General features: G+C 41.0%; 1 protein-coding gene across 2 annotated transcripts in view; it reads right to left on the bottom strand.

Moving 5' to 3' along the window:
* The window catches only part of DENND1B (DENN domain containing 1B), a 185,653-nt gene that overhangs the window by 121,732 nt on the left and 37,350 nt on the right, over positions 1–26,571 (bottom strand). For both annotated transcript variants that reach the window (XM_081010763.1, XM_081010764.1), the window contains exon 4: positions 14,538–14,581. In XM_081010763.1, coding sequence (XP_080866889.1) covers positions 14,538–14,581 — 44 coding nt within the window. The remainder of the gene's footprint in view (positions 1–14,537; positions 14,582–26,571) is intronic.

Raw genomic sequence — 26,571 nt, 5'->3', positions numbered from 1 at the left:
TCACTTCCTCATCTGCGCCACTAGTACAGACAAGAGAGGTGCCACCAAAGAGGAACGATGACCGAAACAGTTGACTTAGAAATATCATGCCAAGTAGGTCTGGAGTATCATCAAGGGGCAGACCTGGATAATGGATATAAAAAGGGAGACATCTTGTATGAAGACCATCACTTCCAATCCTCGGAGACCTATGCTGCTTGGCACTCTGCTAGTTCATCTCTTTTCCTTCAGCCTTTCCTTCTTGTTCTCTTTGCCCCTTGGGTTCTCCATCTCCTGGACCTTTTCACTGAGCTTTCCAGCAATGTTGCCTGCCAGTGCCTCTGTCGCCTGCTTTTTGTCAGCACAACACAAGGCCTCCTGACCATAGGCCTCAGTGACGGAAGTGCCAAGTTTGGAAACGTTTCATTTCTTAGCGTTCCCTCCTCAGTAGCTGAACATGCATTGGCATCAACAATCACACAGTCAATGGCTTAGTGGAGGCCACAGGAAATCAATTTTAGCCACTTATATAGTGCAGGTATTAATTAATTAATTAATTAATTAATTGGTGGTGACATATTTAAAGGCAAATTGCTGTTTCCCATTTAAGAGCATTTGTTGTACTGGAAAGGAGACAATGTCACGAAACCTTCATCTGCCAAGAATAAAAAACCAGAACTAGAATTCCTTCCTCTTTAAACCTTCCTCACCCCCCCAAAAAAAGTATCCAGAGGATGGAAACAAGATCTCTTTAACTTGTGTTTCACCTAAGGATGAAGATTGGTTTGGGTAAGAGCCAGTTTTTCGGTTCCTAGGGATGGGGCGTCCACCACTGCTATGCTTCTGGTTCCCAATAGGCCTTCAAGCAATCTGATACCTTCATAGCACCTAAAGGACCTCATTTGAATGCCTGCTACCTCCTCTCAAATTATGTCTCAAGACTCCCACCAGATATAGACTCATGGCATTGCCATCAGCCAAGATTTTCCCTTCCCACACCTTGCTTTGTGTACCAACTAGCCTGATGAAGAATTCTGGAGTACACAAAAGCTTGCATACTGTCTTGATTTATTTTGGTTGGCTTAATAACGGTATAGCTCTATCATGGTTTTTGAATTTTTCTCATGGACCAACATAGCTCTTTTTCCACTTTTAGTATCTGTATAACATCACAGTAAACATTGAGGAATCTTGTTATCATTACAGTTCTGTCGAGAATTAGAAACCATTTTATTTGCCATTCTTAAACTGAGAATCTCTAAAATTTGATAATATTTTAAATAACTCTAAATATTTATAATTTATGCCAATTCCCAAATTATCAGAACATATTATGGAGCACGGCACTTGTCTGTTTTAAAAAAAGGCATGCCCGGAATAGAAGAATCTGGAATGACTGCTGGGTATGGAGCACACTTCCACCTGCAGACAAGCCACAGCTGTCTGAACATCATGCCCTCTATCTAACCTTTGGCTTTCTCAGTGGTCTGCCGTGCCCTGTCTGTGACCATTGTCTCCTTTGTCATACACTGTTCAAGGGGAAAGTAAAGCGGTGGAAACAGGTGCCAAATAACTTTGTACCACCCGACGATCGCGTGATTGGAAGATGTATAAAGGGCACAGTCCAAAATTTATCTGACTGGTTTTGCATATTATGCTAATAAAAAGAGCCTCGGCAGAGCTAGCTGGCAGCTTGCTTATGCACAGCTCACCTGCATTACCAACTCCTGCCTCATGTCCTTCACTTCACTGGGGAGTGGGAGGGGGCAACAGGGCTTGCTCAGCTGACGCATGGGGAAGCAGTGGTGGCTGCTGCACTAGCCCACATGTCAGCTGTCGGGCAGGAAGGCTGATCAGCCTCAAAAGGCCCCACTGCACCTCTGGTTTGTGAGGAGACCCTCCCCAGAGCCCAAAGATGTCCTCTCCGGGGTGCTCCCCATTTCTGGGTTCCCAGCACAGTGTGTGCATGCATTCACATGCAAATGGGGAGTTGCCTGTACTCCAAATGTGGTTGCACCATTCCACTTTTCAGTTCCTTGAGAACTCTATGCATGCATGCATGTATGTTTATAGAAGTATTTCTATGCTGCTATATCATAAAATACCTGGGTGGTGTATTACATTAAAATATAAGACAACCTTAAAAACAATACAGATAAATCACTGAAGTGGCTAATCAAAAAATTATTAAACAGCTACAAAGGCCTGTCAGCATAAAAAGGTCGTCAAGAGAAGTCGGAAGGGAGGGTGGCTGCCAAATCTCTACTGAAAGAATGTCGCACAGCATGGAACCTACACTAAATGCTTAACTTACAGTCTAGACCAGGCCTCTGTAACATGAGAGACAATCAGCACTCCTCCAGATGATCTCAGTGAACAAGCTGGGATATAAGGACTCAGGCGATTCTTGAGGTATCCTGTGTCCAAGTTGTTCAAGGCTTTGTATGGCAATACAAGAACGTTGAACCTGACCTGACAGCATATGGATAACCACTGCAGATGTTTCAGAAGAGGTATCACATGCTATCAGCTGTCTGCCCCAATCAGCAATCTAGCCATTGGAGCTTCTGAACCAGGCCCAAAGGCAGCTTCACATAGAGTGCATTGCATTAATGTAGTCACAAGATTACCAGAGCACAGACAATAGCGGCAAAGTGATCCCAATTCAGGTGTGTCCACAGCGGTAAATCTGGTAAAAGGCACTTCTAGTCATGGAGGCCACCTAAATGTATCCAGGAGTTACCACAAAGCTACATAACTCCTTCTTTAGAGGGAGTACAATCCTGTCCAGAATAGGCAACTGGCAAGATTGCTGGACACAAGAACCACTTGCCAACAGAGCCTCAGTGTTCTCAGGGTTCAAATTCAGTTTATTAGACCACATCCAGTCCACTACAGCATTATAGCACCAGTCTAGTGCTTGCACAGCCTCTCCTGGTTCAGATAATATTGAGAAACAGAGTTGTGTGTCATTAGCTGACTGATGGCGTCATGCTCCAATATTCCTAAGGACCTCTCCCAATGGCTTCATAAAGGGACTCCAAAGCTTTAGGTTGCAATGCTGTACCCACTGATCTTGGAGTAAGTCCCACTGAAGTTAAGAAAACTTAAGAGGCTGTGCTATTAATGTGCATTTGGCTCTTGCACAATAAATATAAACATAAACATTAAGAAAAATGACAAGAAAATGAACTTCAGTGTGTGGAATAACAACTGCTTGATATGGTACCATATAACCTCTTTGCAAACCAATCGGAATGAACACTTAATAAACACTTTACTGTTCACATGTGAGCAGCCATATCTTTTCCATATAGTTCCCATGGAGTGCCAGAGAAAATCATCAAGTCCCATCACTCCTGGAGGCGTGCTAATCACTGCAGGCTATGAGCAGCTGTATTATGAATTTTTTAAAGTTTCAAAGGCAAACAAATATTTAACAGGAACAGATACAGCATTCAAAATGCCTCACAAGTACTATTAAAAAAAAAAGTTTTGTGCCTGTGGATTTTAAAGGATTTTCTGTTGGAAATCCACATATAATGGAACAAGAAGACCTCAGTCCTATCCTCATGCAGAAAGAGGAATGGGACAGACTTGAATAGATCCATCCATTCCCATCGGGAAGCGGCCTACATGAACTGTAGACCAGCAGGAATACAGATATAATCAGAACAACTTTGTAATTGGAGCCAGAGACCAAAGTAAGGATTGTTTTAATATTTTTGCTTAAAGCGATGAAGAACCTATAAAGCAAGGACTAGGAGATACTGAGGGTAAAATTGAATGCTATGTTAAGCACAGTCATTAACAAGTATGCTGACTGCTTAAATTTTCCCACAATCCAGATCAGAATCATGGTGCGCAGGAAGGGTGAAGCCTTTCCTCTTAGCGCCATTTTTTCTCTCTCACGCTTTGTCTGTCTGTCTCTGTCTCTCTCTCTCTCTCTCTCTCTCTCTCTCTCACACACACACACACAAAATCCCACCTCATAGCTTCTTGTGCTTAACTATGACCTATATTATCAAAAATAGCACTTTGAGAGCTAAACAGCAGCTGAGGGGGCTGCTTCCTGTGGGAAAACATTGCAGGAGAAAAGGGGCAAACTCCCTCCTTCTTGCTCTATGCAACTAATTTTTATAAAAAATAATTAGTGGCCAATGTTCACCATGCGTTTTAAAATAAATAAATAAAGCATGCCTATCATAATATCTAGTTTGGCCCTAAGTGATAAAATCCTGATTAGCCTGAATCTGTTTATCAGAGTCTGTTTTCCCCAGGTACCTAGATAACCTTGAATAACAAGCATTTAGAACTAGACGGAAATGTGAAATTGAATCATATTATCTCTGCATTGGGTTAGGGTAAATTGTACCAAAATAATGTGCAACTAATGTTTATCCAACGTATGATTAGAATATTGGGATGAAATCTATTACAATAAGATTTTATAATTGTTAAAATCAAAAAGTATTGAGATAAAAGCCATTCTTCAGCCCCTAATACCACATTGTCTATGATGCTGTGCAGTTACAATTACTCAGGTTCCTCTGAAACCAAAACAATAACTGCATGCAGGACAGAAGCAAACAATTTTAGGTAAATATTCCTGATAAACCAAAAGCAAAAGTTGTAACAATCAATCTACTGCCTCTTATCCCATTTATTTACAAATGTCAGAGAGTAGCATTGTAGCATTGTAGTTCTACTGTTTACAAATCTGCTTAATGCTGGTCTCCAAGTGCCGGATTTAAGTTTTCTGATCACACAATTAAGATAAAAATAAGGCGGATTTCTAGACATGGTAGCTCAACCTGCTTCCAAAGAAATACGCCTCGACGGAAATATTTGCTGAGCTACACCACAGACATCCAGAGCAAAAAGAGTCTCTAGAAAGTGAGTACACACCTGATTCTAGAGCTGTTATAGTCAGAGATTCCATTATACCCTGTGGTTGGCAAACATAGCAAGACTCAAAACCACTCTTATGTGAGTCATATTTGTGCAGTATCTAATTAGTTGGGCTCTGGGTGCTACAGCAAGAAAAATGAATAATTTATCCAATGACACCATCATTTCTTTACAATGAAAATCGGAGAAGGGAGACAGAAGGGGATCTAACACCTTTTCCACCCAGCCTTAAGATATACAAATGCATGCATTTTGCAGGGCTTTAGAAACACCATATGGAAGTTGTGAATACTACAAATTAGTGTTTTAGTGGATTCAGCTTTGGAATCCCAGTCCTTCTGAATTTTCATTCTGAATCCACTCTGAACTTATATGATCAGCGTAAAGAATAACCGCAGCTATCAGGCCTGCTTCTTTTAAAGATAATCTGTTCAATGTGTGAAACACAGAACAGAAATCACAAGATAGGTGATAGGAAGCTCCAACAACAATACTTTTGAATACTGTGTTCAGATCCCCCAAAATAATAATTTTAGCTATGCACATCCACTACTTGATAATCTGTGAACTGCGCCAGGGTTTGGTATATTAAGTTCTGAGAACCACATCAGAAACATAACAGGAGGATGATCCCTGATAATTTGAAATGCATAATATAATTAGCACATTACTTCCACAAACATTTATCTCTGCGTTTGTGTTTATTACATTTATATATCACCTCTTTATCCCCAGGAGCTCAAAGTGGTGTTCTCTTCCCCATTTCGTCCTCGCAGCAACCCAGTGAGGTAGGTTATGCTGAGAAATGGTGACTGGCCAAGGTCACCCAGTGAGCTTCATGGCTGAATGGGGATTCGAACTCTGGTCTCCCAGGTCACAGTCCAACATTTTAACCATTACACCACACTTGGCATGAATATTGCCAAAGTGCAGATGCTATGAGTTGTTCAAAGGGATTCTGGCAGTAATTACAAAAACTGCAATTTGAAGATAGACTCCTAAATTCTCCAAGGCAAAAGCTATTTTCCAATACTGGTTGAAAATGATATAGGAAGAAACATCATCATGTCCACAGCCTCTGTACTCAAGCTAAGTCAGGGGTGGGGAACCTTGGGAACAAAATACAGTCCTCTAGGCCACTCTATTTGGCTTTTGGGGCTCTTCCTAGGCCACACACTTTCCCAGTCCATATCCCCTATTCTTAGACTATATCCATCAATGGACCTGCCCAGCGTCCTCAACTGCCTTTTCTTGGCTGGAAACCATGATCATTCCCTTTCCCTTTTCAGAACCAGTGCTTGTGAATTTCCCTTTCTGCTCTCCTCCTCTAATGTAGTCACAAGGAGGACAATGGAAGTGTTCACTTTCATTTTTAACTCAGTTTGTTACATCTGAACCCAAAATTGCACTTAATCATAATTATAGTTTAAGGAAACAAGTCAAAATAATAAACCATTGTTTGAAATCAGCTTGTTTCCCTAAACTATAGCTAAGGCTAAGCATAGTAAAGTAAAGTGAAAGCTTTCAATCTCCTCATCCTGGCCCTGCCTGAGAAAAGAGAAGGGGAACATGCATGAGCCCAAGGTTCTTTGACATCACATCCAAAATGAGCCAGTTATTAGCAACATGATTTGGTAGCCTCTCACTGTGTTTACCTCAGAGAAAACCTATTATTTGGGAAGTTGATCTGGCAGTCGCTGCTTTAAAAAATTGCAAATAGTTACAGGAAAACTCTGCAATAACCTCAATAATTTCCTACTGGACCTTTTGCCAGTGGCAAAAGTGAATCTTCACCACAAATCATGTAAGCAAGGTACAGGTTTGTGGAAAACGTTCTCTGTGTCATGAAGGCAACTTGACCAAGAGAAGCATGCAAGAAAATGGCAATGCACATGGTCAAAACTTTAGAAAGGAAGAGCAGGAGTTTGACAATGGTCACTAAAGACTGACAATGTGGTAACGGGTGAGTAATTGAGCTGCCTTCTGCACTGGACATGAATAGGAGAATCAGTCAAACAGTCTTCATATGCTTATTAGAGCAAACATTATTGGACGCACCACTCAGAAAGATACTGCAAGAGTTTCAGCTAAAGATACTGCTTTAACGCTGAACAATAATTATTTTGTTCAACTCATGGAATGATGAACACATAACCGTCAATGGAATGTTTGCGCTTTTATTACACTGCTGCTTAAGGCAATGGATAGAGGCCAAATTCAGCATTCACTTTTTGTTGGTTAATACGCAGTATCTGAAAGACTGTCCAATATTAAATTAAATGTTACACTTGATAAAAATGAGAACATTTTTAACAAAGTAATCTCTAATATTACAGCTGTACTATAAAATGGGTAACATATGCATACAGTCTATTAAAATGCACATAATTTACCCAGCTCAAAATGAAAACATATCTAACAAGTAATTCTATTCATCTGGCCCTTTTTCACCCAGCCTTAAGATATACAAATGCATGCCTTTTCACCAGAACACAGCAGCTGGGAATGAAAAGGAAAGCATTCAAATGATCATTTTCACATCATATTCCATCGTCTTTTCACCAGCTTCTCCTCTGTCTTTCTTTGAGCCCTATTCTATTACAAGAGAGCTGCTTCTTAGATCAATTCATATTTCCATAATCCACACTGCTGTTTCTCCCTCTTCTCCCCAGGGTAGACTAACCCCTACATCCAGAGCTGTGGCTTACAACTGTCATTAAGACCTATAACAATAACAAGATAACAAAAGAGTTGCTCGAGATGAGGCTTGGCTATACCATATGCTGATCAAGTGCAAAATTTTGAACTAGTGGAAAAAATCTATAAAACAAAACCATGATACATATATTGGGCTTGCCATTTGTCCTTCCAAATGCAAGGAAAGTCAACTTTTAAAATCATCAAACATTTATTTGCAAGCACACAGAGCCTTCATGTACAAGTGATATTAATGTCTGCTCAGAGGTGAAAGATGACGATTAAAGGTCCTTCCAAGTCTTTAGACCACAATTGTCAGGGGATCTCCCTTGTGTCTTCAAAATGTCTGTTTTCTTCCCAAAATAAGAGCCAAAACCCACCATGTTCATAAAATGGATTGGATCAACCAATGCATTAATCCATTAGCTGCAATTTCATGGTGAAAAACATGAAATGGTTTAAAGTTGCATGTGCATGTTCCTAACATTTTCACAGTTAAAGGTGTATAGTCTGTTAGTCTTACAACCGTGTTGGGCATGTGCAGGGCTGTTGATTCCATCATTAAACATAACATTTCCAATTTGAATTTGTTTGTTTTTTAAATGAAAGCCTTTTAATTAACAGGGTTTTTTCTATGTGCATCTATAAAATTATAGCAAGCATCAAATAACTTGTACTAGTTGCTGAGGGGAAACATTATGTGCAGTTCCATTATTCTTTTTTTCTGGGGGGGGGGACCACATTCAATTTACGGGCAGCACTTGAAGCAAAAGAACAGCATGTAACCAGTTCCCCCTTGCACCATTTCCCACTGAAAATCACCCTCTAAAACTGCTAATATCCCAGCAATGGAAAAGATCCAGGAATCCATATCAGTCCCTAGACGAAATCACAAAACATAATGTGTAGTTCTGTGTGCATATCATAGCTCTATGTGCATATTATAGCCTCCAGTGGTCCTGTTTTAGCCAGGAAAGCTGCATTGTTTAGAGTTATGCCCTAGGAAAAGAACCCATTTTCCAATTACCCCCGTTTTCAGGTAGCAACAACATTTCTCCTTCACTCCCACCTCTTTCTTTCCTTTATTCCTTTATACACATGTGGCTGGACCAAGAAATTTCCTAGCCTGAGGCAAAGGACAAAATGCCACCCCCCACGCCATGTACTGAAGCCAACTGGACAGGCAATTGAATCTTACTTCAGCACTAGCAATGGGACAGTGGCCTATACCTGAAGGAAAGAGACTAGCTTTGGGGTTGCAGGACAGGTCATGTGGCATACACAGCTCTGTCCTCCAACCTAGGAGAGTGGCCGATGGGCTTGAGAGCATTGGCTAGGGATCTGCCACTGCTACCTGTACCAACATCTGCTGTCAATTCACTCCAGCTAAGGCTGAGGCAGCTCTGCCACAGCAAAGGCTGAAGTCTGCCAAATCAAAACTATCTATTTTTGTCATCCTTTATTTATTTAATAAAGCACTAAAATTATTCAGGCAAGCAAAGTAATTGTGATAAAAATGTTTGTTTATGAACTGGTTTGATGATTCTCCCCCTCTGAACTTTCCCCTCCAAAGTCTCAGAGTTGTTGTTGTTGTTTAGTCGTTTAGTCGTGTCCGACTCTTTGTGACCCCATGGACCAGAGCACGCCAGGCACTTCTGTCTTCCACTGCCTCCCGCAGTTTAGTCAAACTCATGCTGGTAGCTTCGAGAACACTATCCAACCATCTCGTCCTCTGTCGTCCCCTTCTCCTTGTGCCCTCCATCTTTCCCAACATCAGGGTCTTTTCCAGGGAGTCTTCTCTTCTCATGAGGTGGCCAAAATATTAAGAGTCTCAGCTTCAGGATCTGTCCTTCCAGTGAGCACTCAGGGCTGATTTCCTTCAGAATGGATCGGTTTGATCTTCTTGCAGTCTATGGGACTCTCAAAAGTCTCTTCCAGCACCATAATTCAAAAGCATCAATTCTTCGGCGATCAGCCTTCTTTATGGTCCAGCTCTCACTTCCATACATCACTACTGGGGAAACCATAGCTTTAACTATATGGACCTTAGAGTTAAATATTATTAAATTTATTTATACCCTACCTTTTCACCACTTAGTTCAGGCTTCTCCAGAGTGGTGCCCTTCAGATGTTGCTGGGCTACAACTCTTGTTATCCATAACAATTGGTCACATGGGCTGGGGCCGATGAGGCTTGGAACATCAGGTTGGGACAAGCTGACTTGGGCCTTCAAGGGTGCTTGTATGTTTGAAAGGTCTGCAGTCTCAACACATGCAGACTTCCACATTCCTAGAATGAAGGTCTGCAGCTGAGTGACGGAACATCTTGCTTTGCATGAGAAGGTCCCAGGTCCAATCCCTGACATCTCCAGGTAAGACTGGGAGAAACTTCCTCTCTGAAACTCTGGAAAGTCACTGCCAGACAGCATAGACAATACTGAGCTAGATGGGTCATTGGTCAAACTCAGTATAAGGCACCTATGTTCCTATGTAGGCTCGCTCACCCTCAGCTTTATGTCTACTCCGGTTGGCCTCAAAAAAATAAGCCCAACTTCAGGTCAATCTTTTTCATACATTACATTGGAAGCATTATTCAAAGAGACACATGGCACTTTCTCTCTCCCCACTTCAGTGTAGTATACAATGCCACCCTAATCTGACCAGTTTTCACCTGGCAGATAATGAAAGTTTAGGGCAAACCATAACAGTGAATGTCTAGAACTTGAGGAGGAAGGCAAAGGGAAGCAGCAGACAATTTGGCACTGTAACTGGACTTGACCCTAGGCCCAAAATAAAATCACTCCAGTTCTCATCTCCTTTTAACCTGAATGGCCCACTTATTTATGATAAGTGAAACCTATTTTTTCCTAGTTGTTCTGAGCCACCCTTCATACTGATTCCAGGGCAGTCTGCAACATTGTTGTCTTTATTTACCCTACTGTGTCTTAAAACAGCGATTACAAAATAGGAGCTGACAACTCTGAGCCAAATGCCATCCTACTAAAGGTGCTACTTGGCTCCTCAACTGCCAAACCAAGTTCTGCCTTCACTTGTCGGACAACATCAGTTCAGGCAACAAGGAGCAAGAGCAAATAGAGGGGTGGAAACAAAATGATGCAGAATCACCACTAGGGAACAGCCTTGCACATACAGGTACCTGAAAGCACTAAGAAAACATGCAGAGCCTTGCAAGACAATGATTCAATATGCCCATAGTTCTCTTCCTCCACACAGGAGAGTTAGGAGGGAGGGAGGGAGGTGGTGACCGTGCTGCGTCTTCTGGCAAGCTTTAAAGTACCAACCCAGAAAAAGCAACTGCTGCTGCAGATCTGTAAGAGCAAATATTTTATTTAAAAAAAACCAAGCTGGGGAGGCAAGCAAGAGGCTGCTCTTACAGACAAATTTTAGAATCCAGTATGTTCAGTAGTGAACTAAACAGTGAAATTGTGGTTAAGAAGGTGCTAGTGCTGTCCAGGGGACGCGGGTGGCGCTGTGGGTAAAACCTCAGCGCCTAGGACTTGCCGATCGCATGGTCGGCGGTTCGAATCCCCGCGGCGGGGTGCGCTCCCATTGCTTGGTCCCAGCGCCTGCCAACCTAGCAGTTCAAAAGCACCCCGGGTGCAAGTAGATAAATAGGGACTGCTTACTAGCGGGAAGGTAAACGGCGTTTCCGTGTGCTGCGCTGGTGCCGGCTTGCCAGAGCAGCTTCGTCACGCTGGCCACGTGACCCGGAAGTGTCTGCAGACAGCGCTGGCTCCCGGCCTCTAGAGTGAGATGAGCACACAACCCTAGAGTCTGTCAAGACTGGCCCGTACGGGCAGGGGTACCTTTACCTTTACCTTAGTGCTGTCCAGGCATATCTCTTTATGGTTCTAGTGTCATGTCAAATGTTGAAAGGAAAAGTGAGTGTGTCTGTGCACACAAATAATTATATTGAAGATTTCGTGCATACAGGATTGTCTATATGTATTCTTTTCAAAGGATGAAGCAAAAATAGCTTAATTGTGCTGTTTGGTGCAGATACCCAAAGATCACCACACCAGTTTGGTTACAGATATTCAGTACAAAAACTGGTATCTTCAGAATTACTAAACACATATTTCAAAATATAATTATACGGGCTAATACTTTCAAAAATTCTGAACTTCTTAATTGTCTCTATTTGTTTTTAAGTTCCATAGTAAGCCAAAATACAAACAAACACACACAAAACCAAAGCTGGCATGAGAGACAGTAACAGTCTTTCTTTATTCTATTTGACAGGTAAGGCATCATTCTACCTTAAAACACGAGTTGCCATTGTGGTCCACTTGTCTTCAGAGGGGTCTGGAAGTCTTTGATTTCAGCAAGTATAATTAAAAGAAGCAGCATAAAGTTTACTTATACTTTGGTCTCATTTGTATGCCAAACCATCATCAAGCCAAACTTTGGTTTAAAGGGGAACCTGTTCAGCTCCTGCTGATGCCAGGCTGCCACAAGCTAAGGCATCATCTTAAGAGTGACATTCAAAGCTAGGCTCATGGTTTGTTATTATGAATGAATGTATGAATTGTACAAGGGACGCGGGTGGCGCTGTGGGTTAAACCACAGAGCCTAGGACTTGCCGATCAGAAGGTCGGCGGTTTGAATCCCCATGACGGGATGAGCTCCCGTTGCTTGGTCCCTGCTCCTGCCAACCTAGCAGTTCAAAAGCACGTCAAAGTGCAAGTAGATAAATAGGTACCGCTCTGGCGGGAAGGTAAACGGCGTTTCCGTGCGCTGCTCTGGTTCGCCAGAAGCAGCTTAGTTATACTGGCCACATGACCCGGAAGCTGTACGCCGGCTCCCTCGGCCAATAAAGCGAGATGAGCACCGCAACCCCAGAGTCGGTCACGACTGGACCTAACGGTCAGGGGTCCCTTTACCTTTTTTATGAATTGTACACATTTTCTTTTAACTATACAGTCATACCTCGGGTTACAACCTCTTCAGGTTGCATTTTTCAGGTTGCAAACTGCCAAAACCCGGAAGTACTGGAACAGGTTACTTCCAGGTTTCGGCGGCCGCGCATGCTGGTTGTGAACGTGCATCTCACATGGATCACGTTCGCAACCTGAGCGTCCACTGTACTTGCTGATGTCAAAGAGCTTGCAGTTTGTTTCAGGAGAAATAAACCATAAACTCAGATTGGGATGTAACTCTAAACTAGAACAGAACTTAACTAGTAGCAGCAGCAGGGGAAGAGTGAAACACTCGAAATTTCAGCACCAGTATGATGTAAATTCACCTTTAAACCATATGTTAGTTTAACCATAGTTTAAAGTGACAAACGAACTAAGCCACTGACAGTTATCTTGGTTAATGCTTAACCAAAGCATTGTATTCTGCATCTTTTTCTCAGGAACATCTTTATGTGGCAAGCTACTAACTTTAGCCCATTTCTCTAGTTTATCAAGGTAATGCTTTTTCACATTTGTTTAGATTTCTCACCTATTCTACTCAAAGGAACAGAACACAATACTTATGTGCCTTTACCTTGGTTTATCCAACAGCAACATAATGTTCATTAGGTTGGCTTCTAATAATTTAGCCAGTAAGATTTACAGCTGAAAAAGGACACAGGTTTACACCTCCCACATACAAAGCTGCTACTATGGCATTTAGCCCAAATCGCAAGGACAGTTCCCCTTGCCATTGACCCTTTCCTATGCCATTCAACTCTACACATTTGTAGCTCAATTTAACAGAACACACACATATAAAAATACTAACATTTGCAACTGACAGACTTCATAAAACTTGCTTTTTGCATGGACACAAGCTTTGAATACAATCAACCTCAAATGCACCTTTGATAGTAACATTTGAATAAGAGAGACAGAGTGAAATCAAAAACACAGCTGCTCCCAGGCAAAAAGTCTCATTCATTCAAATGGTATTTGCAGTCCAGCTAAAGCTCTTGACTACTGGAATAGATTGCAACTTCATATTAATGTGTGAGCAACATGTTGCCAAGTAACAACACACATAAACTGGGGTTCTCTGTGTTGTCATAAAGAAGTATCATTGATCTGAATGAGTTTCACACATGAACAAGTGACAATTTTGTTTGGAATTTCAGGGCCAAACTGCAAACTGCTATTGCAACATACTTTTTATATAGGTTCCTCTATTCAAAACAGAATTCAAACTGTTGTTTATGGTGTTTTTCTCCAAGGATCTGGCACTATTTAAAGCAAAACTGAGAAATCTGTCTGAGCCACAGAAAGAAGAAAGTATGCTGTTCAATAAAACCAAAATGAAAAGAGTGAAATGCATTCAATGAAGAAGCCTATAAAAAAAAAACCCCATAATTTTTAGAGGACTTGGTTGTTGTTTTTAATGAAACCACTGTTTTAGACAACCACCTGTTTGTTGCAAGCATTACGCTCCTGTTTAAAACTGCTAACATGCCCAAGTGTCAAAGTAGCTCTGGTGAAAGAGAGAACATTTTCATGAATACTGAAATACCACCAACAGTATATACACAACCAACATGTTAACATCAGTGCTGATACTAACAGTTGTGCAACCTCTTAGATTATCACTGGTGATGTGCGCCTGGTGGCAATTTCAGTGCTGTATGTCAATCATAATTTCCCAAATTTATTCCTCTGGAACTATATTCATGACTTCAGAAGAAGAAATGCCACCACTGGCGTTTGGTCATAATATCCACACAGATTAAAAATAATAATGTGATAAATCCATGAAAGCAACTATCATAGTGTGCAATACTTCCTGCCATAAACACATTCTAATGATCAAATCAGCTGGTGAAGAGTCTTTTATTGTTATCATCAGCCATCTGCCTTTCTACAGTTGAATAGGAAAGCTTTAAAAAGCTGTAGAAAGGCAGGTTATTCTGATATTATTATTATTATTATTATTATTATTCCATCATTTTAAAGGGATCAATCTCATGTTTCTAACCTTGTCTCCAAAGTCCTCCGGGAACTTCCACAAAACCACAGGATCTGTAAATAATTGACAGACAGCATTAATCAGAGACAAAAGAACAGAGTCTTAGAGTAGAGTACATTAATATTAAAGAGGGTCAACGTAGCTTCAGGCTCACAGACAGGTACAAAAAAATGTGTCTCAAAACTCAGATACGGGATTATTCAAAAAAAAAAAAATTAATTTCATATTTATGAAACTCCATGCATATTTGTTAACACAATAATAGAAGGTTATTTTGTGGTGTGTGTGTGTTTTCCATTGCCTTTTACTCTGTGGCTGTTTTAATGCCTTTTTAAAGATGGTATTCCAATATTCATTTTTGCAAAAGGGAATTAAAAGTAGAAAAAATGCAAAATGTTTTTCAAATGTCACAAATATCACTGTTTTTTAAAGCAGTTCACCAAGCTTTTTTTGACATTTACAATTTAAAATTACAAGTTAAGAATATCACAGAATACTACACATTCACCAGTTGAAGTTTGGGACCTGCTACATCCAAAAATCATTTGGTTTTATGCAAACTAGCACTGGCTAAAGAAATAAATTTGATAGCTTAAGGGAGGCATTTTTTAAAGTTTTTCTTTCAATCCTAACCCCATGTAGGATGTGTACCTGGAACTCTTATCTGGCAGAACTCCCAAATACTTCATTCTGAGGGATGTTCCGTGTGATAAAAAAGTTGTCAAGTAAATAAAGCTTCAGTCTGCACAACACTTAAATAATTCTGTCTGATACTGTTGTTTTGAAATTTGCTGCTACTTCAGTCTTTGTTATATGCAATTATGGTATGTTATTAGGTAGTAATAAAACACACATGCAGCAGTTACCGTATTTTTTGCTCTATAAGACTCACTTTTTCCCTCCTAAAAAGTAAGGGGAAATGTGTGTGCGTCTTATGTGGTGAATGCAGGCTGCACAGCTATCCCAGAAGCCAGAACAGCAAGAGGGATTGCTGCTTTCACTGCACAGCGATCCCTCTTGCTGTTCTGGCTTCTGGGATTCAGAATTTTTTTCCCCTTGTTTTCCTCCTCCAAAAACTAGGTGCGTCTTATGGTCTGGTGCGTCTTATAGAGCGAAAAATACGGTAATTGCCATATGAATATATAAAACACAATAGATCCCACAAGCTTGAAATCTGTCCACATTTGCTCTAATCCATTCCACAAAATAAAAACCAGTAAATATAGTCATGTTACTTTGTATTATGATATTGACTTTGCATCCCTTCAAAGGTCTTACTGGCCACTAACAAATATTCAAAGGATCAATTAATTTTCACACTTCCTTTCTGAAGTGCTCCCATCATTTTCATTTAAGATACAGTAAGAAGGGGAGTTTTCCATCACAAAAAAAGAGATGGATATTTTGGTGTACCCAGCACCACAATCCTGAATGTGAGTCTCCTACCCCCTGAGTTGACAGGTATGAAAACTTTTGTTCAGAATTCTTTGTGTACTGGGAAATTGATTAAGTGAATGGAAGGAGTGTGTTGACAAGAAGCAAGAGGCTACATCTTGACAAGAAGGAGGAAGCATAATCCTATTCTGCAGTTATGTACTTCCTCTTCAGAACTACTGAGACCAAATTTACTTTTCCTGGGAAGACTGATTTCTAGACACCCAACAACGTTAAGTCAATTTTATGCTGATTTTATGGATGAGAGAACAGGAATAGCTAAAGAAAACACTGTCACCATAGATGACTTGTAACTCACTACACAGCTTAGATCAACATATGCCTTATAACAATTCAATATATATTAGCGCTGGATTAAACACTTTTCATTTATATTTTTAAGTGACCATAAGACTCACCAAGTATTTCCAACTAATGTAGATTTTATGAACATTATATTGGTTACAGGTTTGCACAAAGTTGCTTCCACGTGTGCCAGGTCCTCCTCCAGGAAAGGCATTCCATAAGACACAAGCAAGTGTCACCATGTGAACCTCTCCCCGCCCCCCACTATGTGCAAATAATCCCTTTCCACTCGTGTAAATAGTAAGGTTTGGATCCAAGCCCCTGGGATTATCATACAGTTCAATAATCTATCCTACTTTCACTATGAACAAGTTACTTCATATTTATTGAAACTACAATACACTTATCTTAATTATAGCAAATTTAAGATAGACTAATGGTGGTTAAAATTAAATGCCTTCCTCCGTATTTAAAAGTTATTTTTTAATTTCGTAAATGTCTAAACCTGTGTCCAAACATGGATTCTAGGGTGGTACACATTTTAAAAATTCAAACACCAATACAATATTAAAGCAAACCGCAAAAATCAAAACATAATAAAAACTAGAAGTGAAGTTAACATAGCGTCAGGTGTCCTCTAATAAAAATTACAGGATATCAATATTAAACTCAAGACAGAGAACGTATGAAGGAAACCTGCTAAAAGTAGCCTCAGAAATTATCTAAACAAAGGAAAAATTACTTTTCACATATTTTTGTTACTGTCAATTAATTTTAGATATTTAAAGGAAACACAGAATCACAGAATTGTAGAGTTGGAAGGGACCACAAGGCTCATCTAGTACAAGCCCCTGCTACATAGAAATCTTGCCCAATGTGGAGCCCAAACCCAGAACCCTGAAAACAAGAGCCCCATGCTCTACCATCTAAGCTTTCCCAACAGTTTTCTCTGCATTAGAAAATATACCCTACAAGAACTGAATGGTTAATGGTTAGTTAAGCTTTGATCCCATTTTGAAATCAGATTTCTACATCTTAGTTAATTAATATTCAAAACATCTTATTTTGTGCCAATATCAATATGGAGTGAAATGTTTCCAAAAAGAGAAATACAAACAGCAAGAGGTCAATATATAACATTTCTAATAAAAAGGCAATTTTTTACTGGTAACTTTACTATTTTGTATAAAAATTAATCTTGCACCATATTGTTTTCATTGGACCAGCTGATAAACTCCATAGGTTTTAGAACTAGAAACCAGTTTAGAGGGAAATAAATAGGTTTACTTCAACTTTTCCCTAAGGCTCTGAAAGTGGCATAGCAAGCAAAAAACAAGATGTTGTGCAGACTTGGTCACATTATTTTTAGGAAACATGACTGCACACATCCTTTTATTAAGATGCATGCAGATTAATAACATCTGCACAAGCATCTCAACTATTTTTCTATTTTTTAAAAATGTATTTTTAATACAGTTTCTCTCTCTCTCTCTCTCTCTCTTTCTCTCTCTCTCTCTCTCTGTCTCTCTCTCTCTCACACACACACACCCCAACATTCCCAAAGCAGATGCTCAGTTGGGATGCAGTGCAACTAGGCTCCCCATCAAGCTGGGAAGCAATACAACTCTCTCAAGCTGAGCTTTGGCTTCAGAGCAGCTGGCATGGCACACAGCTCACTTTCTAGCCACCAGCTTTTCCAAGACAGACTACTCTCCCCGAGGCAGACACTGAGTTGGGAGACTGGTGGAGAACTGCCTTCTCACTGACCATCAGTTTTAGAGAGGTTGGCAGAAATCCAACTGGTAAAATATCTCTGATCTGCACTGGGAGCAGATGCAGGGTTGTATCAGAAGCCTCGGTGCACAGCTTCAATTCCAAAGTTAGGTGTCTGGAAAATGATGTACAATTTATACACCACCTTTTGTCCAAGAATGCAGAACAATAAATTGCACATGGTAGACAGAGCACACCATCAGCATATATGGCACTTTCCTGAGCACAGGAGGGAAGGTTCCCACCCAGAAGAGCTTACACTCTAAAATTTGAGCCAGGAGAAACATCAGAGAAAAGAAAAGGAAGTGAAGGCAAAAGTAATCAGGGAAAGAAAATGCAATTGTTTACACTAAATGTACTTGAGCTTAGCTAGAGTGAGCATGGGAGCTTGGGGGTTAACTCAAAGGCTCCATGGGAAAAGGTGGGTTTTTAGGAGTGATTTGAAAGAAGTTGAAGAGAAAAGGCTAAAAAAAGAGGAGCTGTTTTAAGAAACAAAGAAAGGAGAAGAAGAAAAGCTCAAACATCATTTAGTTAGTCAATCACACCAAGTAGCCAAATTTGCACTGGCAGCCAAGAAGCTTCCTTCCAGCTATGTAAATGCACCCCAATCTTAAGTCTTAATGTTGTAAATTTCTTTTTATGTTGTAAACTGCTACAGGTTACGTGTATGATTTTAGATGAAAGATTCCTTTTATTCTCTGTCATCCATTGTAAAGGCCTTTGGCTATACTGTATACAATAAAAATTGATTGATAGTTAAACAATCAATTAGTTAATCATCAATAGTCCAAATCCTCTCACCGCAAGTTACTTGTTCAAAAGTGGCTAAAAGACCACCATTCTGGCTTAAATGGTTAGCGCATTAATATCACACGTGTTAATGTAAAATGTACTTAACTGTAAACCATGAATGCAGAGATTGCTTCTGTTTTGCTCCCCCACTAGCATGAGCAACAAACTATGATTTCTAATTTTGCTGTACGTCCTAACTAGGAAGCATGGTTTGTTTAACTCAAACAAACCTTGGCTTGACACTATGGTTGGTTTGGAGTGAAACCAATCACTATTCTTGCTCTGGACATAATACTAAGTAAAGGATATTAGGGTTGTGGCTCCCACTGCCTAGCAGGTACGACTGGAATGGAAGCCCTCTGCAATTTCACAATAACCCACTAGCTATGATTTTCTGTAATGTGCAATCACTGTCACTGAATGTACCATGCACAGTCCTTCACCTGGAACAAATTGCTGGCCTTTGAGGCTTCAGTGCCTGGTTGGCATCTGTAAGAGGGTTGCAAAATGCACAGTATTTGCCCACCAGTTATGGGAGAAATAGAGGTGTACCAAAGGACTTCAGTGAAAAGTTTCACAAAGTGTATCTATTGAGTTTATCTATTCATTCATTACTTCTGTACCATTTGCAGTTAATTGGTTACAAAAATACCATAGAGTACTCCAGAACTCTAAATACTAATGAGCAAACTAGAAAGGTTAGAAATACTGTAACCGATTTTCTGTTTGTCATTTCAGCACAGCAAATTATATTGGTTACAGTAATTCCTGCTGAAGGAACAGTGTAAACCATGGGTAGGCAAACTAAGGGCCGGGGCCTGGATACGGCCCAATCACCTTCTAAATCCGGCTGCGGACAGTCCAGGAATCAGCGTGTTTTTACATGAGTAGAAAGTGTTCCTTTTATTTAAAATGCATCTCTGGGTTATTTGTGGAGCATAGAAAATGTTCATTATTATTTTTTCAAAATATAGTCCAGCCCCACAAGATCTGAGGGACAGTGGACTGGCCCCCTGCTAAAAAAGTTTGCTGACCCCTGGTAAGCAGTCTGTAGTCATGCCAGTTTTTAGCACAAAAAGATGGCTTTTTATTTTAAAAAAACCACACACATTCTATAACTGGAAGAATTTACTGTTTTTAAACTCTCTTCCAGCAAACTGAAAGGGGACAGTTCTGGTGTGCAGCACTGAACTTTTTAAAGTTGGAATTATTAGGTTATTATATATACACACATTAAAAAGAATTGGCTGCTAGTGGCTAGGAAAGTATATCAGATTAATTTTTTAACAGATTTCATATAAGGGATACACATTATAAACCAGAAATATTACTGTCAGGCACATCTGACTTTAGGTGAGGGTCTCAGAATCTTATCTCAGGAGGATAAAAGTGGAAGATGTTTTAGTAGCTGAATGAAAAGCTGCATGGGCAAGTATGGAAGAAAGCAGTCAGTATTTGCCAAGGAACAGTAATCAAAAGAAAGAACAAGGGCAAAACAGAGTAGAGGAACTTAATAAAAAAAAAAAGAGGGGGGTGCAGAGAACCTTAAAGAACACTTGCTATCTTGTCTGGCACTTAAAATATGTTAGATTAAAGACAATATGCAAATGACAGTGCCACTTTAAGACATACTTGAAAGCACACTTTAATGCAAATCATAGACTTGGTGGATTTATGCTCATGAAAAGAATTTTGCTGATGTTATCAGTCCACTCTTTACTATAGCAGTCGTACCTTGTAAAATCAGGCAATCTGTTATAAGGAATATTTGGCCAAAAGAGGTGTGTGTGCATGTGTGAATCCAATTACTCCAATTTTAAAGAATGGATTGAACTATTAGTTGTGTGTGGACAATCTAGGAAAGAAACTTTTTGGGGGGAACTTCTATTCAGTTTTGTGGACAACTGAAAAAAAAAAGCTGATTTTTCATTGTATTATCAGAGTTTAGAGCAACACTGAAAACAACACTATCATCATGTACCTTGAGTCCTCAGCTTGCTTTCTAGGAAGTTTCTTGTAGCTGCTGTTGTTAAAATGAAAATGCTTCCTTTGAAATGTAAATATAATTCTTGTATGGTGCAATATAACGGCAAGTCAGTAGAGTGCACTGCTATGGTTACTAAAAGGCAGAAATGACTGCCTTCTCTGGTGGCTTCTGACCTGATCCAAGGAGTATGGCATGGTAGAGGAGATCATGAGGGACTGAGATTTATTCTGAAGATGTCTGTCACAGTGTCCCTAGCCTGCAGCAGAGTAGGAAAGAAGCCCTCATCCAGATTCAGAGAAAAGTGGATGGTTGCCCATCAAAACAAATTTATATATATAGAAACACATGAACATGACCTTTGATCAACTCAAGCATGAGTTGTCTCATTATACTCTAGAGTAGCTAATCTGTTATCTGCAACATCTGTGATACTGAAGAAGTCCATGATGTTGAAACACATCTGGCAATTGGAATAGTTAATCATCACAAATATTATATTTTATTTTTTTTAATTCTCCCCATATGCCAAGGAACTTTATAGTTAACAATAAATATCTGTACTGAAAATACATGTACTGAAACATTTTAGTTTTGTTTGTAAATGCATGTCTCTATGTTCATATGTGATAGTAAAACACATTATTTTTGACTCTGCAGTTCTGTCAACCAAAACAATGATATTTTTATTTAACAATTCCATACCAAACTGTATTACGAAAGTAAACACAAATATAAACATATATAACTGCCCCTATGAAGAGTATTTCAAGATTCTTTAAAGGGCATTTCTTTAATAAACAATCTATTCTATAAATAATATTAAAAATATTCTATTTAGCATAATATTTGATCTATTATAATGTATAATATTAATTTTTCATCTACAGCATCCTTGTTTTCCATAGGCTATAATCAAAACAAATCATGGCGTTAATTAGATCCACATTTCATTTTTCTTAATTCATCTAATCTTTCTTCAATTGATCCTATCTTCCCAAGCCATTTTATATACAGTTGTAATTACCAAATTCCTGGCTATTTATAAAATCAATAAACAAATACCAACCTGCCCAAAACTTGAGTGACTTTCTTTGACCTCTCATTACTTGAGGTCTTACCAATACAGCTATTTGCCAAACTTGACAGTACCAATAATCTAGATTCATTAATGACATATTTTACCCAAAGACCTCAATGTAATGTGCACATATTTCACCTATTTAAAGGGTTCCTTCCGCCTAGCATCTATGGAAACAAATAATGAAGGGCTGGTTCACATATAATGCTTCCAATCTCTTATGCATAGCTAAGGGCCTGAGAGCAAATTCTCAGATTATGTGTTCTCTCGCCACCCTGATCCAAGATTAAAGGTGTATTTCAGCATTTACCTTATCCGGCCAATGATCTTCTCTTAATCCCAAACTGATCTGCTCTTAATCACAGGACTCTAGTCATGAATCAGAAGGATGATGCTGGACAGCAAATTAGGAACCACTGCTAAAGATACTGCCAGCATGAACCTAAGCATGCTTAAGACTTCCAAGTAGGAACAGAGTAAGACATGGGCATAGCCAGGACTTATGTTGGGGGGAGCAAGTAGACAGGATTTATGTTGGGAAGACAGAGCACCCGCCTGTCATCATCCTCTGTCTGGCTCTGTCTATCATATTCAGAATGAAATGTCTCAACAACAGTTGTTTTAAACTACTTTATTTTGACCCCAAGTGCTCAAAAAAATCTGTCAATATCTTTCTACAATTTCTACTTTTAGTTAAGTATTTTTATTTATTTACTTGATTCAGGGAAAGGCAGCTCTCCCTACCCCTGCCCCGGTACGCCCATGGAGTAAGAAGAGAATATGAAATCTTGCCCACAACTTTTTAAACCTGATTCTGAAATTAACAGCATCCATTTAAGGAGACTTTACACACAACAAAGGTCCATAATATTCCTACAAATATATCAGAAAAGACTAGATAGAGAAGCTGTCTCCAGGCATTCACTGTTGGACATTTGAAGGAGCCTTCAGGAATGTGTGAGACTAGCTATATCACCTTGATAATGCCCAGGGAGCAAGCAGACACATGTTTGGCAGAGTCTGAAAAGACCCACTTCATTGCATGGAAGGTTTCCAACTCAAGGACAGGAATCCTAGTCAATCAACATTCCCACTCCAGTTGGAAATCCATCACATAATAAGGGAAGCCCCTTCAGATTCAGCTGATCACTAATAGCCAACTTCCTAATAACTGTGAGCCTGTGTCTCTCCCCTGCCCCACTTTTTTTTCTTTTTTGGTACTAACAAGACAGATCCAGCTTTGAGCTACTTTAACTGAAGGTCAATCCTCTTTGCCCAATATTGTGCTATACCATTTAAAAACAGAATGGAAAGTCACTGGGAGCATAAAGGAAAGCCTGTTTTGCTACAATGCCATTAGTTATGCTACAAAATGAAAACCTTAATCAGGTGAAGGTTCATTGCACAGAAAGTACAAAGATGAAATTGAACCTGCCAAGCTTTTAGCTTGGCTTCCTACAAACTAAGGGATTTCAAGAAACGAATTCCCCAGCTTATCTCCTGGGTTAACAAGTAGGCTTGAAAGACATGCCACCTTTTAAAACGTCAACAAGCAGATGTAAAATTAACTGCCCTTTAAATTAAATTAAATTAAATTAACACTTTTAATTTAAAACCTTGAATTTAAAACCTCAAAGTGAAGATGGTACATTTTTTTAAAATGGCAGGCAAACACTGTACAACTGTCCTCAGAACACCTAACATTTGGCAAAAAGCTACAGTCATTACTGGACAGGGACTGCCTGGCCACAGGCTGGTAACCTCAGGTAGACTAGTGTGATGCACACAGTGTCAGCCTGCATTTGAAGTTGGTTCAGAAGCTGCAGCTACACTGGGTTATATGGTAGCCTTTATACTGTATACTAAATACTATCAAGGTGAGAGCAAGGTTCTTGAAAGACCCTTCCCACACAGATTCTCCTGATGTACTGTAAAAACCTTTTTATGCAGGCATTTGGTTAGCTGAGATGTTTGGTCACTCTGATGGTGTGCATTTGATTTATTGCTTTTGTGATTTCATTTCTCAGATTGTTTATTATGTAATTTGTATGTATTATATATTTAATGATATAGCCCATGTGATGGGACGATGAGCTGCTTGTGTGTAAAATCCTAGTCCCTCAGAGTTTGGTCAAGTTTGCAAACCTCTGTCTGTAACGGAGCCCCTTAAACATGGCTCCGTCAGTCGCTGGCAGATTCCGACAGTGGTTGCTTTCGGAATCGCTTCCAACATAAAAGCTCCTTAACGGAAACACGTCTTCTGGACTCTCTGCGTGACAGTTTCCGGCGAGGAGTGGGTGTCCCTACAGGAGGTCCTGAAACCTCCCCACTGTTTTCGCTGGAAGTGTCTCTGAGCCATCCCTCCAGCTCCCTTTCCCTCAGCTCAGCTCCTCTCCCCCTACTGGTTCCCTCTTCAGCTGCTGAGTCTCTCCCAACCTGTGTGAGCCCTTTCACTTCCCTTCCTTCCGATGGCAGTTCCCTGACATCCACCTCCCCTCCAGGGCCCCCTTCATCCCCTCTCGCCCCCTCCTCTACGGGCGGTGAGGAGGCAAAACCCCGGAATGAACTTCCTTCATCTTCCGATGTCCCGAACACTTCTCTCCACCTGTTGCAGTTCCTGGTCTCGAAGTACTCCTCCTCCTCAGAGTCCATCTCCCCTTCCCCTTCCGATTCCGAGAATCCTTCCAACTCCTCCTCCTCATCGGTGGTCCCAAAGTATTCCCTCCGGAACCTCTCCACAGGCTGAGGTTTCCTTGGGAACCTTTGATGGAACGTTTCTATCAATACCTCGTCATTGATATCTTCTGCCATTACCCAAGTGTTTTCTGACTCCGGTTCTCCTTCCCACGCTACCAAATACTCCACCTGATCCCCCTTCCATCTGGCGTCGAGGATTTCTGCCACATGGCTGCTGCATTCCCTTTCTTCTATGACCGGTCCCCGAGTGGCCATCCCTTCTCGTCCCCCCTCATACGGTGACAGTAACGACCTGTGAAATACTGGGTGCAGTTTCATGTGGTTGGGTAACCGGAGCCTGAAAGCCACTGGGTTGACCTGTTGAATGACCTCAAAGGGACCCAATCTCCTGGGTCTTAATTTCTTACAACCTCCTTTGAACGGCAACCCTTGGGTTGACAGCCACACCCTATCTCCCACCCTTATGGTTTCACCTTCCCTTCGGTTCTTGTCTGCCTGCCTCTTGTATTCTTCCTTCGCCTTTTCTAAGTTGAGTTGGAGCTGACGATGGATTGCTTCCATTTCTTCTACAAAATGCTCGGCTGCCGGGACACCCCATCTCTCCCCTTCTCCCCCTGGGAAAGCCCTGGGATGACACCCATAATTAGCCAAGAAGGGGCTCATCCCTGTGGACACATTCTCGGCATTGTTGTAGGCAAATTCCGCCAGCGCCAACTTTTCTACCCAGTCATTCTCTCTGTCATTGACATAACACCTCAGGTATTGCTGGAGGACCCCGTTTGCTCTTTCCGCCTGCCCGTTGGTTTCAGGGTGCCGGGCAGTCGAAAAGTTGACCTCCACCTGCAGTAAGCTCATGAGCTTCCTCCAGAACCTGGAAGTAAATTGTTTTCCTCGGTCTGAGACCACCCTCAATGGCACCCCGTGCAACCTAAAAATGTGTTCTACAAATAACTTCGCTGTCTCTTCCGCCGTGACTGCATGCGAGCAGGCTACAAAGTGGCACATCTTTGTTAGTAGGTCTACCACCACCATGATGGCTGTTTTCCCCTTGGACTTCGGCAGATCAGTCATAAAATCTATCGACACTGCCTCCCAAGGTCGTTCTGGGGTTGGTAAGGGTTCTAATAGCCCCGCCGGTGCCCGCCTCTCCCCTTTGGCTCGCTGGCATTGCTCACACCCTCTTACATACTCCCGTACATCTTCCCTCACCTTAGGCCACCAAAATTCCCTGGTGACCAACCACATGGTTTTGTGTTGTCCAAAATGCCCCGCCGTGGGGCTGTCGTGCAACTGCTTGAGTACCCTCCCCCTTAAGTCTCCTTCAGGGATATACAGTGCCCCTTTGTAATACAAAGCTCCATTTCTTTCCTCGAAACCCCCTGGTTCCTCTCCCTCACCCCTAAGACCTCTGAGCTTATTCTGGGCGTATTCATCATTCTCTGTTTCCTCTACCAGTTCTCTTTGTCCCACCAATGCCGCCCCACACACCCAGCGGTCCTCTGGAATGACATGTCTCAGCAGTAAGAAGAAGTTCGTTTGGACTGAGGAGGCGGAGCGAGCATTTGAGGAACTAAAAAGGGCCTTCGCCTCGGAACAACAACTCCTTCGGGTTGCTCCCTCCCCCTCCAAATATTCAGGTTTGCGTGAGAGAGCGTCCGCCCTAATGTTCTCTGGGCCTGGCACGTAACAAATCTCAAAGTTAAATTTGGAGAACTCCTGGGCCCATCTCACTTGCCGTTGGTTGAGCACTCGTGCCGTCCTCCAATACTCTAGGTTCTTGTGGTCAGTGCACACTTGCACCTTATGTTGTGCGCCAATTAGCAGGTGCCTCCATCTCCGGAACGCCTCATGAATGGCTAGTAGTTCTCGGTCATACACCGTGTAGTTCCTCTCGGATTTGTTCAGCTTTCGCGAAAAAAAGGCACACGGTCTCCACTCTGACTCCTCCTTCCCTGGCTGCAGAAGCACCGCCCCAA

This window comes from Podarcis pityusensis, assembly GCF_964106645.2.
Source record: "Podarcis pityusensis genome assembly, chromosome: 6".
Taxonomy (NCBI): domain Eukaryota; kingdom Metazoa; phylum Chordata; class Lepidosauria; order Squamata; family Lacertidae; genus Podarcis; species Podarcis pityusensis.
The sequence above is the reverse complement of the archived record's forward strand: the minus strand, read 5'-3'. Positions and strand labels throughout refer to the sequence as shown.